Below are 16,819 nucleotides of genomic sequence, written 5' to 3' on the forward strand. Positions count from 1 at the left end.
TTGCAAACAGCCCAATTAGCAGAATTGAGATGGGTGGGACAAAAAAATTAAGCATTTTACTATGAACAAAACCCTATTTTGCGATTTGGTAACCTATTACTGAATCGCAAAATGGGTTAGCGATTCAGTATTAGGAAGGGGCATGTTAAGGGAATCCCATGAATGCTATGCATCCAAAAAGCAGTTGCATTTTTCCACCTAATTCAATTTCGCGGTAACCCATTCGCAAATGGGAAGGGGTCCTCATTGGACCCCTTCCCCTTTGTGAATGGTTGCAATTTTTAAAACCAGGCAGTTTTCATTTTTTTATGAATCCCATTTTCCTTCAAGGGAAACTGGCTCTATTTAACAAAACATTACTTTATTTAAAAGCAATCACAGTCATGGTGGTCAGCTGTCCACAGCAGGCCACCATCCCTTTGATTTTTGTGATTCCCTAAGAGTCGCAAATTGAGACCTACCTCATGAATATTAATGAGGTAGGTCCATTGTAACCCCATTAGGAATTGCAAACAGTGTAAAATACACTGTAGTACATAGCTGTTTGCGATTACTTCACAGCGTATTGCAAAAATGTACTATTAGGTAATCACAAACCTGAATCTATGTACATCTGGCCCATAGTCTTTAGCCCTTCCGCTGAGCATAGCATGTTTACCACCTCTTTCATTGGCTCTCTATATCCTTTCACTTCTGCTGAGCACAGTCTGTTTATCACCTCTCTGATTGGCTCTCTTTATCCTTTCACTTCCGCTGAGCACAGTCTGTTTATCACCTCTCTGAGTGACTCTCTTTATCCTTTCACTTCCACTGAGTATAGCCTTTTAACCACCTCTCTGACTGGCTCTTTTTATCCTTTCACAAGTGTCTGCATTTTGGGAACTTATTTCCTTTTTCTAAAAGCACTCCAATTCATGTGTTTACCCTGTTTTCTGTGTTTTCCCACTCCTTTCAGCATATTTCTTTTCAGAACATCAAAAAAGTTCTATTTTCAAAAACTTTTTGCTTCAAGCGTGTTGACAGTTTTATACAGATTTGCCCTTCCACGTATCCTCCCTTGTACAATAAGTTTTGAATTATTCGATCTAGGGTCTTTCCTATGTGCATACTTATTTTCCCACTGTTAACACTGCCATAATTTAAAAAATAAATAAACAACACTTTTCTTAAGCTTTTTATTAGAGTACTTGCATTGTTGCTATTGAGTGTATATGCCACTTCTCTCATCTTTATTTTCTTTCATAACATTATAAAAATTGCATTTACCCCAATTTTGTTCTTCGAGCCGCCCTTATGTACGTTTCACTTTTATACAGCTACGATCTTCTAGCTGATCTCTTGTGTGCTTTAACTCCAAGTTGAGATCCCTTGTTTGTTTGCTTCTACTTCCCTTCACGTTTCTTTGTCTCAGTTTGCTACTCTCTGCACACGCTCTTTGTTGCTTCCCCCACTCACTCCCTATATGTTGCTTCCCCCACAAACGCCCCAGTGTTGCTTCCCCCACACACACCCCGCCCTACAATCGTTTCCCCGCCTTCCATGATAATACCCTCCATACAGCTGCTGCCATCTGCACTTTTCTCTCCTCCTGCATTCTATTTCCCACCTACTCCTGATACTTTTGTATTTCTTTACTGATCCAACTTGGTAGGCAAAAAGAAAAGAAACTCTCGCATAATATCGTAGATAAATAAAGTGTAAATCCGGTATTTGTAAAGAGCGAACTACTCACCCCTACGGGTCTCAAGGCGCTGGAGGCCGTTGTGGAAATTAAGTTAGCTATTGCCCAGAGTCGCATGTTGCTGGGCTGAGCTGCCTACCGGAGCCAGGGATCGAACCGTGAGCCCTGTGCTCTGAAGTCAGCTGCCCTGGCCACTACGTCACACCTCTCCACCTGCACCACACCTCTCCTAAATGCTTGCATGCTTGCTACACTGGCCTACAAAATGATGCAGCTGGATATATAGCCTTTTTTCTGTTAATTATCCATGCCGCACAGCATCAGTGATGCTGTGCGTCATTGGTTAAACCCATTGGCAAAGTCAATAGTTCCAAAAGGCCAGACCTATTGGCTTTCCCAATGCTTGTCTACTTACAGTGTTTCTGCACCTGGACCCGGAGAGCTGCACTGACAGGATTCTTTGACAGTGCTTGTTGTTTATCCTACACCATCACTTTGGGATCTACTTCTTGCTCAGGCGTAGCTAGAGCTTGTGGCGCCCGGGGCTATCCCACAGGTTGCCGCCCCTGGTGGTTGGGGGAAGGGGTGCTGGGGAATAGGTACGGCGAGCAATTGAAAGAGGCCCGAGAGACATGTAGCATCGCTGCTAATAGTTACCTCGATCAATCATGCAAGTTACATAGATGACACGGTCCAAGGCTACACAGTTGAATACACTGGTGACCGGCAGTACAAAGGAGAACACACAGACTGCATAATCGAACTGGGGACTCAGAAAAAACGCATGTAACATCCATCAGAGAGATGCATGAACGATTACCTGGTAATCCCCTTAGCACAATGCAAACATACACATACATCACACTGTTCGGGGATCCATCATCTACAGCTGACATTAAATGACCAAACATCATGGTTCCCCCATTAAAGCAGTGGGGACATGCACAAACGTGATGTGCTCTGACTTGAGGTACAATAATGCAATGACGAACTCAGAACAGCATGAACTACTGAGGGCAGGTGGGGGCAGGGTGGTACACATATAGCCTGGCCTTAGAACAGATTCACACCAGTCAGACCCACGCCATTGCAGCCAGGGACTTTCTGCCAACCTCCGAGTGCCTACTGCTTGGTGCTGATCTAAGTTGGAGTGTGTGCAACAGCTAAGTTCAATTCAAGTCAAGGGAGATTTCTGATTTCTGAGTATCTTGTCACCAACCTAGTATCAGCCTGCATTAATTGAGAGTTGCACTAGTGGCCCACCACAGCAGCAAGCCACTATAGCAACAACAAAGTTCGACCCTGCAGGGTTACAGCATCACCATCCACCAAAGCATCCAGGCCTAACAACAGTGCCGGCTTCTTAACGGATGTGTTCTCATTCCTTGAAAATCCCAGGCCCCGCCAACTTGTCATACCAGCACCCATCAGGATGCAGAGCCGTTGCGGAAAGGCACCTGAAATCAAACAGGGAAATGGAAAATATAGCGGTGTATGCCAAATAAGAACACGCCCCAATGACACGATGCGGGCAGAGCACATCTCCCTTAACACCCTTGACAAGGGAGATGCCGTTGCCGTGTCAGCGCGAGAACACATCTCCCCGCCCTTCACTTTAGGGGGTGTCAGAACACATCCATCTTGCTCTCCCTACACCCAGGGCATGCAGCAGTACGGAACACATCAACCTTGTCCCCCCTAAGCCGCATTGCCTGGCGTGTCCACCTCACCCTACTGTACGGCAGTGCCACAACATGCCCCCCTACATTTACCTTCACTCTCATGCCTGCAGTTCCAATCCACACATCCTTCTTTGCTCCCCCTTGGCCCCAAATCACTCTGCACTGATTTCAATGGCCACAAGGCAATGACCATATAGCCCAGTCTGTTCCTACTTTGCTTTTATTATTATTACTGTCACCCTACACTAAATATTACGGCTGCATTGCACTGATTATGAAGACTACTCAGGCTCTGCACAAATAAGGAATTCCACTTTTCTCTTATATTTGTGGTTTTTCTGCCCCTAGGATTTCCACTGTGCAACTGACATGCCTAGGCCAGGGTAATTTGGTAAAAATAATCAAGCTGCCCGTTCCCGCCTGGAATCATCTAGCAATCAAAACAGAAAACGAGACCCACCAGATCTGTGTTGGGGCTGCATCCAGTGCCCCTTTCAGTATGATGTTGGCGCTGTTCTCTTAATACATTCATGAGGAAAGCCTACATGCATGCACACGCCACCTTTCTCTTGTAACACAGTTACCACTCACATTTTGTTTGCTTTTGATACTTGCACAAGTGCCACCAATGCCTATTTAATGTTTGTTCTTGTGCCTGAGTGTCTCCCAGTTATTGCAGTATCATACCTCTAATTGTACTTTGTTTTCTCTTGTAAGCTGCACACATGTCACTTTTTCCTCCTGTAATGCACCGTTTGCAAACCTCATGTATTTTGTTTGTTCAAAATTGTCACATTTGCCTCATGTAATTTAATGTTTGTTTTTGTAATTTGTTCACTTGTAATTGTCTCCTCATGTATCATTACTGTTCCTAATGTGAAGCGCTCTGACACCTTCGGTAAAGTCCGCGCTACATAAAAATGCATAAATAAAACAATATTGAAATAAATACGAGAATAGGTCACAGTACCTTTCACTGCGAAGCGTCAGTGACTGTAGCTGCAGAATCGGCTCTGTGTGCTGTCTCCTCCGCACTGTACGCAGCGCTCGATGCAGCCAGGCAGCCAGGCCTCTCATGATCGTGCCGCGCCATTGAGGATTGTGAGACCGAGTCTCAAGGGCGGGTGACACTACACGCTCAACACCATGCTACTGCTGACACTGAGTAAGTCTGTTACAGCGTGAGGCGGCAGCCTATCACCCTTTAAGGGCTATTGGATGGCGGCCGCGGGACGGGTGTAAAAGGAATTGTGTCACTACGTCCTGACGTTGCGCGCGCGAGAAGTGCAGACTAAGGGTGATAGGCTGCCACCTCACACTATTCCCCTTTAGTCATATTTCTGACGCGCGCAACGCCGGGACACACTTCTTTTTACTCCTGCGGCCGCAATAGTCTAATACAACAGTAGGGCGGCCATGGCCGCCCCCAAAACAGTGCCGCCTGGGGCGGACCGCCCCCCTCGCCCCCCCTAGCTACGCGGTTGGGAGACGGTGGGCTATCATCCACCATTCCAACATCTCTTTCAGTTCACTGTTGACCCTAAGAATGTGAACAGTTAAGGGCGGTTGGGAGACGGTGGCTGTCATCTGCCATTCCCACATTATCCTTTGGGCCTCCTGTGACCCAGAGAAGGTGGAAGAGCAGTGTCAACCCAAGCGCTGGCTTCTAAGCACTACTTTCCACCACTCTGATGTGAGAACACTGATTAACCAGGTTGTGAATCCAGCTTTGTGTACATTGGGAACTTAAAAGAGTTAATGTCTCAGAAATGTCAGTTGAAAATGTACCTGGTGTTGGAACTACCGTGCTTCCTGTAAAGGTGTCAACTGTTGGTGGTCCAGTTCCACTGTAGTATGGTACAATCTGTCCTGTTTTTAAAAGAAGACACATGTTAATATATCTATAAAATGAGAGACAGTAACATTTAAGAACTTTCTGTCATTAATAACTGGGATTGCTCCACAAAGGCCTCATGGGTATTCACTGAATATGTTGGATTGGACAACATGGTTTTATTTATAAGGATGCCCACATATTAAATCAAAGCATGTGCTCCAATTCAACATCTGTAATCACAGACACACGACCGCGGAGAGGCAGATCTTAAACACATGGGACTTGTTCGTCAGAAGAGAAATCCATTCTCACATTTAGCTTTTTATATCTGACCTACACCACCCCCATTATAAGTGATTGGTTTGTCACCATATATAAAACAATATTTGTATTTCAACTTATTTCAACCATCTCAAATATCACCAAGGTAAAAAGTTAAAAAACAGAAGCTAAGTAAGTAAGTACGTTTATTTATGCATTGGTAATTAAAACCATTACAGTTTCATTGCACTTGATATAACATATTCCTAATATATTTTGAATGTAAACAATAAAAGAATCAAAAGATTAAAAAAAAATCAAACAGTCTTAAGTACTGAGACTTTACGAAATACCAATATGATGCTATAAGTAAGAAATACTACTCTGTATGAAAACAAGACAACTACCAACCTCTCACCAACTCTTTATCTTGTATTTTTTCTAAAGTGCACATGCAACCTGCAAAACTTCGCCATAAAGTGCGTCTAATTTCGTAAGGACACCAAGTACATATGCAGAAAAATAATTTCAAGTTACTATCCTGCTTATATGAAATAGCCTTTCAGACATAACGGTTAGTACGGTCTGCCACCTCTGAACACAGTTTCCTTATATTTCTAAAAATATATTCATAGATACAGTGCAAAACTTCGCCATATAAAGTGCAAATTCAGTATATTAGACCATACAAGAGCTATTGGCGTGGTTTTCCCCCATCTTTTTGCCTCTGCCTCCTGTATTTTTGATGCTGTGCTGGATTTCGTTTTTGCTGGTTTAGATGCTTTGGACACTCTGCCCCTGCTGATCAGTGCCAGAGTGTAAGTGCTCACTATGTAAATTGTCATATTGATTGGGTATACCTGATTGGCATATTTGTATCACCATGAAGTCCCTAGTAAAGTGCACTGTGTGTGCCAGGGCTGGTGATGACAGATGCTACTAGTGGGCCTGCAGCGCAGATTGCGCCACCCACATAAGTAGCCGAAACATGGTGTCTGAGGCCTGCCAGCGCAGTGCCTGTGTGCAGTCAGTGGACTGCCATGTCCGACTGGCCAGTGTCCCCACTGGCTGGGCCTAACCCTTCCCTGTCTGTGCACATCAGTCACCCCTATGGAAGGCTCAAGGTACCCCCCTGGGCAGGGTGCAGTGTATGGGTAAGGTAGAGCATGTACTAGTGCAGGTCACATGCGCTGGTAGTGAGCGGCAGCCATTTTGTGTGCTCACTGCTGCAAGGTTATCTTGCTCCATAGACTAACATGGGGGAGGCTGGTCCCAATGGATACCAGCCTCTTCCCATAGGAACAAGATGGGACATAATTGATTGATATCCCTGAACTCAGAATTTAATAACACATCTTTTAGTAAAGGTTGTTTTTAAATTCTGTGTTTGAGAATAGTACTTTTAGAAAGTGGCTGTTCTCTTGTCTAACCTTTCTGTGTGCCTGGGCCTGCTTGTGGATTGACTGTCTGGTTTGAAGGTTACAGGGGCTGCAGAGCCCCCAGGAGGTTGTCTGTGTCAGCCCGTGGATGAAAGGCTGCATCTGCTGCCAGGGAAGTGGGAGGAGATAGCACCTGGGAGTGAATAGGGCTGTGCCTGCCTGATCACAATGCTGGCTCCACCTCCCGCTGGGCGACTGTCACCTCTGTCCCTGATACTGAAAGAAAGAAGGAAGCCAGGAAGCCCAAGGGCTCCAGCAACACCCAAGAACTGGTTTAGACCGGGCTCAGGGCCCACTTGCACAAAGACTTCAAGGAACTTCAAAGACTTTTAGGGGTATAAGAGAAGGACCCCTGAGAACAGAAAATCAGATTCTACAATCAAGAGGAACCTCTACCAGAAGAACTGAAGGAAGGCTGCCTTGCTGTGTGCTCTAAGGGCTGACCTGTTCTGCTGTTCAACTGAAGCTGAAGAGAAGAAGGGGACTTTGCTGTGTGCTGTGACCCCTGCCTGCTTGACCTCAAGACTTTGCTGGGTGCTGTGTCTACCAAGGAATCTCCAAGGGCCTGAGTAGAGCTGGCCTCCTGTCCTGGAACCCAGGGTCAAAAGGTTCCCTTGAAACTACCAAGAAACGCCGTAAAGATCGTGCTCATCCGCTGCTTGGTGCGTGATTAATGACTGGTGGCCGTGTAGGAGATTGGTGTGCTCATCGGCACATTCTGACTGCAGATCGGGGGCTCGTGGTGCTCCCCTTCGTGAGGTAGTGTCCAAAAGGTCCTTGTGACACCCGAGCGCCCTGCCGCCTACTACGACCTCGAAACTGCCAGGTCGCTGATCAGCGCGGCAGCCCAGGGCCTGAAATTGCCTGAGAAACCTCGCCGGGACCGCGGAGAACAAGATCGGAGAAGCTGTCCTCTCATTGGTTGAGAAGGACGAGCCCCCTCAGCAACGCCGCACAGGGATTGGCTGGCAGTAAGAAGCTCTTCCGCGGCGCCGCGCTGTCATTGGCGGGCTGTGGGAGGCTTGCCTGAAAGACCCGAACTGATTGGCTGGCTGGAGACCACCACCGTGACGTCACGAGGGGCTCGCCGACGAAGCCGCGTCCGGATTGGTCAGCGACACGAGAACATCGCCGCAAGGACGCCGAGGGAGCCGTAGAACCTTTCCCGGCCTGCCGTCTTCTCCGTGACACACCCAGGGAGCCGTGTGAATATCCCCGGCCTGCCGTCCCCGCGTCTGTCAGGTATTCTAGCTCCCCGCCGCCCGTTGGATTGTCGAGGGCAGGCGGAGAGCTTGCGGGACCGGCGGGGCCACGGGGGGGGGGGTGGTTTCCTACTTAGAGAAGCCCTGGGTGTAATCCTGCTGGGAGCGCTCCGTGAGCAGCGTTCGACACAGCTTTTTAGTCTTTGCTTGAAAGCAGTACCGATCACAGTTGACTGAGTGTTTTGCTAAACTTGAGACTATTTCCAAAAAGAACTTCCTAGTAATTTTAAGCGCAATCATGAAGATTTAGAGCAACCTTATAGAAACAAAGAGATAAAGTGCTGCATTGCTTTTAACTTGCCAAACTAGATAAAGATATATATTTTTTAAGTATACTTACCTGTGTGGACTCAGTTTGTGGTGGATTGGGGATCATTGTCTGTGTTAAGTGCATTTATTATACACATTCCCTTGGGGATAAGCCTGTCTGCTCAATCCAAGCTACCAGAGGGTGAGCAGGGGTTATCTACTGTGTGTATTCCTTCACCCTGACTAGAAGCAAGGGTCCCTACTTGGTATAAGGTACTTACCTCTGCCAATTAGAGACCCCCAGATCTAACAGTTACGTTCTTATATTTAAAAAATAATACTAGAACGTTTGAATTATCACTAGCAACCCAGCAAACTGATTTGTATAATCTACCGAAAACAACCTTCTCTGTTAGATTCCATGCTCACAGTGCAATAATCCAATCTGGGGACAAATCTAATTGGAGAGAAATCCCCTAAGAAAGTATAAATAAATCCCCTTTGCCTTGTGCAATCACAGTGTAAGACTAGTCATAAATTCAAAGTTAAAGATATGTCCAAGTGTCCATCAAAGCTTTATTTATATGGTGATTAGATGCATGGATAAAAGACAACAATACATGCTACAACCTGTAAGCTACGGCTGACTAGCATGTGCTGATTATCTTTGTGGCACCTTTATCAGGGCCAGAGAATCAGATGATCACTCGTAGTGTCCGCAGGTCGAGCGCCTACCATTAGACATGTTATGCAGCATATTGAAATATGTCAAAGGTTGAGATAGAGAAGTCGGACTAGGGAATTGCCCACTTTGCTTATGCCTTAAAGCATCTCTGATAAGCACAGGTTGCCCAGTTTCCAAAATGGCCCAACGACTCCACAATGATCCTTTTTCACAATAAATATTGCACATTTGTACAATGTCAAAGTTGTGCCCATTTCCACTTTTGGCAATGCCCAATCCAGTGCACATTATCTGGCCCCTACAGTAACCTGAAAATTATTCACTGCCTATTTAACACAATGGCAGAAAATCAGTCAAGTATTGAAAAAACAGACTGACCTGGGGTCATCTTTCTACTCATTATTACATGGACATAGGTGGTTCCTGCAGCTCATTTATTCTGTCTAAACCCCATCTGATATCATGGACTGGTCCTTCGCAGGGGTGTAGATTAAAGGACGGTGCTTGGGGTGGTACACCCCTCTAAAAAATGTATTCTGTAGTAAATAGTTGGGTATATGTGCTTGTCAGTCGACTATGGTGAGGTTGCTGTCGAATTTAAGCCTGGATTGTTTCATGCCCACACTGACAAAAACCCATACACGCTCACTCTCTCTCCTCTGTGCCTTAAAACTTGGTTAGTTTGACAACTATTGTGTTTAAAGTACCCCTAACAATCTGCACTCCTCTCTCTTTCTACTGCCTCTTAGCTACCCTTGTGTCCAGCTTCTCATAATGTATTTTAACAAGACATGCCAACGTGATGTTTGGGAAATCTGAAGCCTACACCCCCCACCCCCAGTCTTAGTGACCAAGCTACGCCCATGGTCCTTACCTCCGTGGCAAGCATCAAAGTAATCCTGGCAGCAGTCTGGGGTAGGCCGGTTGCAGTATTCATCACAGTAACAGTTTGTTCGTCTGCAGCTGTCGTCTCTTGCTGGGCAACAAAGCAAGGGTTCTGTGCCGCAGCGACCTGCAGAGGGCACCAGAGAGCATAACATCTTATCACCACCAAAGGTCTGAAGACATGTCTCATCCCCAACCGGAATCCAGCCACCCAACTGTTCTCGTTCTGTAAATGCTTGACTCCCTCAGGCCTGTTCCTGATCTTTACAGCCATCCGAAATAATGAACTGTGCCACGGAATATCAAGCATAGGAAAAGAGAGGTTTCATAATATCATAGACAAAATATCGCGGGACAAAAAAATCGAAAACAGGGTGCATCCTGCTCTCTCTTCCAAAATCCAAACCACAGTTTGCTATGACAGGGCGGGAGCTGCGAGGCTCTCGCCCTGCCATAGCAAACTGCAGTGTCCCGGGGTTGGCACCCCAGGACACTGCAGGAGCCGGCCCTGGGGGGTGGCGGTCCCCAGGGCCATCACAGGCTCCAGGAGGGGGGGCGTATGGCCCCCTCACAACATCTCAACAGCCTCGGGGAGGTGGTGTTCCCTGGGGCTAGGGGATCTGGTACAGTGAAGAGCTGTAATCTTCATTCTAAGGGGTCTCACTAATACAAAGAACTTGGCACAGAAGCTGAAATATGAAAAGACATCTTTATTAAACTTAATTAAGTGAGACTACATCACACAGGAGCCTTTAGCAACTGAATGAGGCAGTCTAAAGAGTACAAAACACAGAGGCCTTTTATATGCTTAGGGTTACAAACTCAGCACAAAAGTAAGGGGCAGTCCTAGCTTTTGCAAGCATGCAAAATACCTAATATGGACATACAAGATCTGCAAAATATTTGCCAATAGGAAAACATTCAGAACAAGGCATCATGTAACCAGAACGTCCCCCTTAAGTGTGTTTCTGCCCAAGCCATAAGTCAATAAACTACAGCACCTATAGGTCAATCAGTAATGGCAGAACATGTCTGTATGCAGTTAGGCCAGCTGGTGTCTAAGATTGGTTTTCAAACCAAGGACAGAGGGGGGTTTTCAACACGTTGCAGTCCAAAGGGCAGAGACACTTCATGAATAGAGCAGCCTGTGTAAAGGCAACACAAATTGATGGCAAATGTAAGATGGAGTCGAAATTAAAGAACCTCAACAGACCCACACATTTTTAAAGATTAGTGCCCCGGGGAGGTGGCGGTCCCCGGGCGTGTGGGCAGGCTCGAGTCCCCGCACACAGGTATATTATTTTGTTTTAAAAAGAAACCCCAGGGGTGGCGGTCCCTGGGGCTGCGGGGGGGGGGCTGTGTGCCCCCCCCCAAACTATTTATAGAAAGCCCCGGTGGGTGGCGGTCCCCGGGGCTGCGGGGGTCCCCCTGGGCCCCCGCAAATATTTTTTGAGATGTTCCTGGGACTTGGTCCACCCGGGAGCTAATTAATAACCAAGCGCTTCGTTTTTTTTATTTTTGCGGCCAGATCCGTATATCCTCCGTGCATCTCGGCGTTTAAAAAAATGCTTTTTTGGGCCCTGGGGGTCAGGGTGTTTCTATCCTGCCCCCTTATCTTGTTTTGCACCTTAGTTTTTCTCTTTTCTTGTGCCTCGGTTCTACCGAGGCACAAGATGGCTGCCAACACTTCCTGGTTTGAAGTGTTGACAGCCAATTAGTATGCAGCTCGTGATCAGCCGGGTGCGTGGATCCACCGCTCCTCTATATATCGATACGTTTTCATTTTGATTTTCTCAGCAACTACTGAACTGATTTACACCATTTAACAAAAAGGGTTCTTTCTGAACCAAGGGCTACCTTTTTTGCCACATTTGGTGTCATTCCGTTCACCAGTTCGGGCTGTAGCCGTGTCTAAAGTTTCCTATGGGAATTAACATGGAGAAAACACGTTTTGGGACCCCCCTTTTTTCTCTGCCCCCGCTTGACAAATCACCCCAAAACTTTCAAGATAGGAGCGGACCGGAGCAGGCCATAAGTTTTTTAAATTTCGCGAAGATTCATCAACCGGCGCCAAAGTTATTGGGAAAAAATGTTACGATATTCCTATGGCTAATAAGTCCAAACTATAACTACCTACATTGGCGGTATATATTTACTGCCAATGTAGATATATGTGGAGCTAGCTATAGAAAATCTATATTCCACTTTTGATACTTTGTCCCTCGGTATTCTGTCTAGGACATTAAGGTCCCACAATACTCCCTTCCGTACATTGAGGAGGCACACCAAGACAATAGTCTTTCAGTATAATGGTCAATAAACAACAGACACATTCTCCCTTCCTTATTCATTTGTTATTTATTGTGTGCTCTTTTATAGCTCACATCTAAGCAAGTCCCTCCTCCCATCTTACTCCTTCAGCCTGGAGGTAAATTCTAATATGAGCACTGGTGACCCATGTACTACATCAATTTACATTTCCAGGTAAAGGTTTTCAACACTTTGGTGCAGGTCTGACTTCATTACAGCAATTCCATTTACTTAGCCACCCCTTAAATACTCCAGCTGGTCAAAACTCTGCCATTCAGATAATAAATATTGTAGTCGCCCTGACCATCTCTCCCTACACTGGCTAGTGGGGCGGGGCAGAGTTGCTTTTTGAAGTCATGGTAATCAGTTATAGGGCCATTTTATTATAAAACCCCAGATTTTGTTGCAGTCAAATTTAGAAGGTGTAACCCAAGAAGAGCAGGCTCGTCAATCCAGCCATTATATCATAACTTCATTTTTGCACATGAAACACAAGAAAACAATCTGAAAGACAGGGTCATTAGCAGGGACAGCTCCTCCACAATGGCGGAGGAGAACCGCCTCACTGGCTCAGATTAAGGAGCAAAAACATAAAACGATATTTCATTATTGTTTTATTTTGGCTCAGCCAACGTGTGCAAGGAGGGGCAGGCCGAGGCATGGGAGGGAGAAGGAGGAGTGCTACATGCACTCAATAAGTGCTCATGTGTGTTTGGCCGGCCGTCTCAGGCCAACCAAAACACGCATGAGCACTTAGGTTTCTCTAACCAGGCTGTATTGAACAGCCGGGTTAGAGAAACCACACAGGCTCCCTGACCTGAGAGGAGTGTCTTTCCAGCCCGCTCAGGCTAATTGTGCGAGGATTGAACAGGGAGTCTGTGATGTAGTCACATTGTATGCTGGGACAAGGAAGTTCCAGCAATGAGGCGCAAGGCTGGAGGCGGCCAGCAGCAGGTAAGTTTAACTTTTTTGTATTTATTATTATCATAGACAGTTCCCTGTCCCACCTTCCCCCGCACCACTGTGCTTCCCCTTCCCCACCACTTTTTGTATGTTCCCGCTGCCACTGGTCATTAGCACACATAAGGTACGAAGAACCAAATGGAAATATTAACAGTAGAAAGAAGCCACTTTAACCTAGAAGTTATGTCAAGGTATAGAACGAAAGACCCTCCCCCACCAGTGGTGGTATGCTTCATCATAGGGTCTGCTCCTCATTCAGACTAAGCAGCTTACGTATCTGAATGGGCTAGTGATGATGGAAGCTCTTTACTGAAACCCATTTCAGAGTCATGGCCTTCTTCAGGACACCTGGGTCCCTAATAACACTGTCCCTCCCATATCAGCAATAGCTGTGAACTTTGAGGAGTAGGGTGCGTAAAGATATGTGAAAAATGTACAAGCAAGCACAATTAAAGAAGAAATACTTGTGGTTACACTCAACCTATCGGCAACTGTTACCCTACAGGACACATGGTAGGTCAAGCATTATGAACCAGAGATATTACACAGGAATGATACTGGTTTGTGGGTGCAGAAAGACACTCTGGTAGAAGGTGTAGGGGTAATGAAGGGTGGCAGGTAGAAGGGGATGGGCAGCGCCGACTTTAATGCTGTTGGTGCCCAGTGCGACAATTATTTTTGGCTCAACCCAAACTCCCTTACTACCACTTGGCAAAGTTGCCCCTCATCTCTTCATAGCCCCTCTTTCACATACATTTCATTTGTTTCAAAGCATTGGTAAATGTAGGCTTTACTAATAAGAATGTATATCTACTGAAACAAACTCTTTTTTAGCAACATTTGGAATAGATAATGCAAGACTAGGGGAAATAAACTAATGTCCTAACCTATTTTATGCAGTTTGCATGCAGCTCCTTGATGACAGATCATGACAGTCATTGTTCTATATTAGCTTTGTATCTTATGAACTACAGTAACAAAAAGATCTCTGTAACCAAAGCAGTAACCCACTCAGCTATCCACATAAAATACAGATCTGTGATCTTCAGCCGGCAATGTAACCTCTACACTACTTTATGGTGAGTCAAAACTGCCACTAAACAAAGCTCTGATCTCTCTCTCTAGCAGGAACTTTAATCACAAGAGTTATCTTGACATTTTTAATGCTGCCTGAAAACTGGACAAGGAACTCTGCAGCAAGTGTTTTTAAATCGTAAGTCATTTCTAAATACAGCGCCCCACCTGAGGTCAGTGCCCCCCTCCCTAGGTCAGCACCCTGTGGGGTCGCACTGCCCTGAAGCCAGCCTTGGGGGTGGGAAGGCCATGGAAAAGGAAGGTGAACAGAAAATGGGTGTTTCATTTTTTGAGACTAAAAATGAGAGGTAACTTTTTTGAGACTAAAAAAAAGGTAGCTTAATTTTTTGTTGAATCCTTTCTTGCTTTGGGATTTTCAAGAATTACTAGCTTCATGGTGTGAGTGCCCAGGCTGCCAGGCCTTTTCAACTGGATAGTCAGGTTTGTGTGTGTGCAATGCTCTGTAGATGAGGATGTATAGTGATTTGCATTCCGTGTGGGCGTGGAGTGGGAGCCAATGGAGGTTATTACGGGTTGCAGTAGTGTGGTCATCTTTTCGATGGCCCATGATCAGGTGTTGCAACACGGAGGAGTCTTCCAGAGGATTCAGGGTGAGGTTAGTCAGTTCTGTGAGCAAATCGGTGTCTTTGTCGATGTTGGTTAGGACAAGTTTTGAACAGCTAAGTGGAAGTTTTGCAGAAGAAGAAAGGGTTGACTGTTGTCCAAGACGTCTTGAAATGTACGTCTTGTGGATACTGATGTGAAGACTAGCTTGTAAAGCCAGTTCTCAATCTTGGACCATTCTTTACCTCTTTTTTTGGGGATGGACTTGGTGTTTTTGTTTGGTGTTAGTCGTAAATAGACTGCTGCCATCAAGGAATAAATGGTACTAAGACGTGACTTAGGCGCGGAGGGCCTGAGTAACAAACATAAATAGACTTTTCAATAAGTTTACACTTGAGTAAGTTTACTACTTTACAGTATTCATATACTCTGAGTTTAAGTTACTACTAAAAAAAACCTGGGGTAAGTCCAGCACTATAGATGACCTACCACAGGTATTGCAGCACCTGCCCATAGAAAATAATGGAGGTAAGGGCTTAAAATAAAACCCCATAGCAAATAATGTTAAATTAAACTTGATTATTTGAAGTTACATTTTACAAATAGTACCTATGTATTCTTTAAAAATAACTGAATATTAACCTAATTTGAATAAAAAAGATAAAGTAACAATATATTTTATTTAAAAAATAATTTCATTAATTTCAATTGATTTTATACATCACTTTTAATATGTTGCATTTTCAACTTTGTTTGGGCAGAAGAACCACAGGATGGGACCCCTTGGGACCCCGTCTTTGACAAGACTTGACGAAGATTTTGAGTTGAATGACTTTTGATCTGTTAGCCAAGAATGAGGAGAGTCAGCTATGGACGGTGTCATCTAAGCCCATATTAACCCCTCCCATGCTGGTGACGGAACCGCTCCGTCACCAGCCACGGACGCGCTGTGCTGATGACGAAGCGGTTCCGTCCTGGCCCGCTCGGCACGCCTGTGCGGGGCGGATTCCGCGCCTGCGCTGGACGTTCCATAGAGCGGGCGGGGCCGTGACGGAACCGCTCTGTCATAAGCACAGCGCACCCGAGGCTCGTGACGGAGCGGTTCTGTCACGGCCCCACCCCCCTAGCGCTGCGGCAGAATTGCCACCGCAGCGAAGGGGTTAAAAGAGATGTCATGAAGTGGAGTTGTGTGGTTTACTGTGTTATGATAGCACTAGGAGGCAGGTGTTGTATTTGTCAGCTCTCTGCTGAGCATCATATTTGACACGCAGCGCAGCGCTGCAGCTTCAGGCCTGGAGCAAAGATGGAAGCCTGGGTCAGATCCCTTGAGATGGTCCTGGCCAATCACAGGGCTTTGCAGTTTCAAGACCCTGTCTGAGGGGGGACGAGGGGGGTGATATGATGGCAGATGAAGAAGTCATTGAGGTCAGATTTAGCCGGAGGATAATTCGGGAGGAGGGTGAGGTGTATGTTATAAAAGAGGCGGTGAAGATGTTGAAGAAGGGAGTCAAAGTTACAGGGGGCAACATGTTGAGAATGGAGCAGAGGACAATAGCATTGCCTGAGATACAGATTTAAGGGATGGAGAACCTAATCAGATCAGTCAGAGTGAAATGCTGAGGGAAGGCTAGAAGACTCCCAAAGGGGGAGCAGGGATGAGAAGTCAGAGGTCAGCCACAACCACAGGCAGTAGAAGCCAATCCGTAAGACTAAAAATAGATCTTAGATCTTAATACATGGCAGTCAAAACAAGGATGCGCACACACGAGACGGGACTAGCACACAGTTGTATTGCAATATCAAACCATGAATTAGGTTCACAAATGGTTCTGTTTAAGAAACTGACAATATAATTTTAGCATAAGAGCTGCTCAGAGGCTTTCCCGCATTTCAAGGGCTGCCACACAGTGCCATCCCAGGTACTCAG

General features: G+C 45.8%; 1 protein-coding gene across 1 annotated transcript in view; it reads right to left on the reverse strand.

Annotated features, from left to right (window-relative positions):
- The window catches only part of LOC144828385 (uncharacterized), a 169,439-nt gene that overhangs the window by 51,198 nt on the left and 101,422 nt on the right, over window positions 1–16,819 (reverse strand). Inside the window, exons 9-10 of the mRNA XM_078686498.1 lie at window positions 9,971–10,108; window positions 5,152–5,232 (exon numbers count right to left, since the gene is read on the reverse strand). Of these exons, the coding sequence (XP_078542624.1) occupies window positions 5,152–5,232; window positions 9,971–10,108 (219 nt within the window). The remainder of the gene's footprint in view (window positions 1–5,151; window positions 5,233–9,970; window positions 10,109–16,819) is intronic.

Source organism: Lissotriton helveticus, chromosome 4_1 (genome assembly GCF_964261635.1).
Source record: "Lissotriton helveticus chromosome 4_1, aLisHel1.1, whole genome shotgun sequence".
Classification (NCBI taxonomy): Eukaryota; Metazoa; Chordata; class Amphibia; order Caudata; family Salamandridae; genus Lissotriton; species Lissotriton helveticus.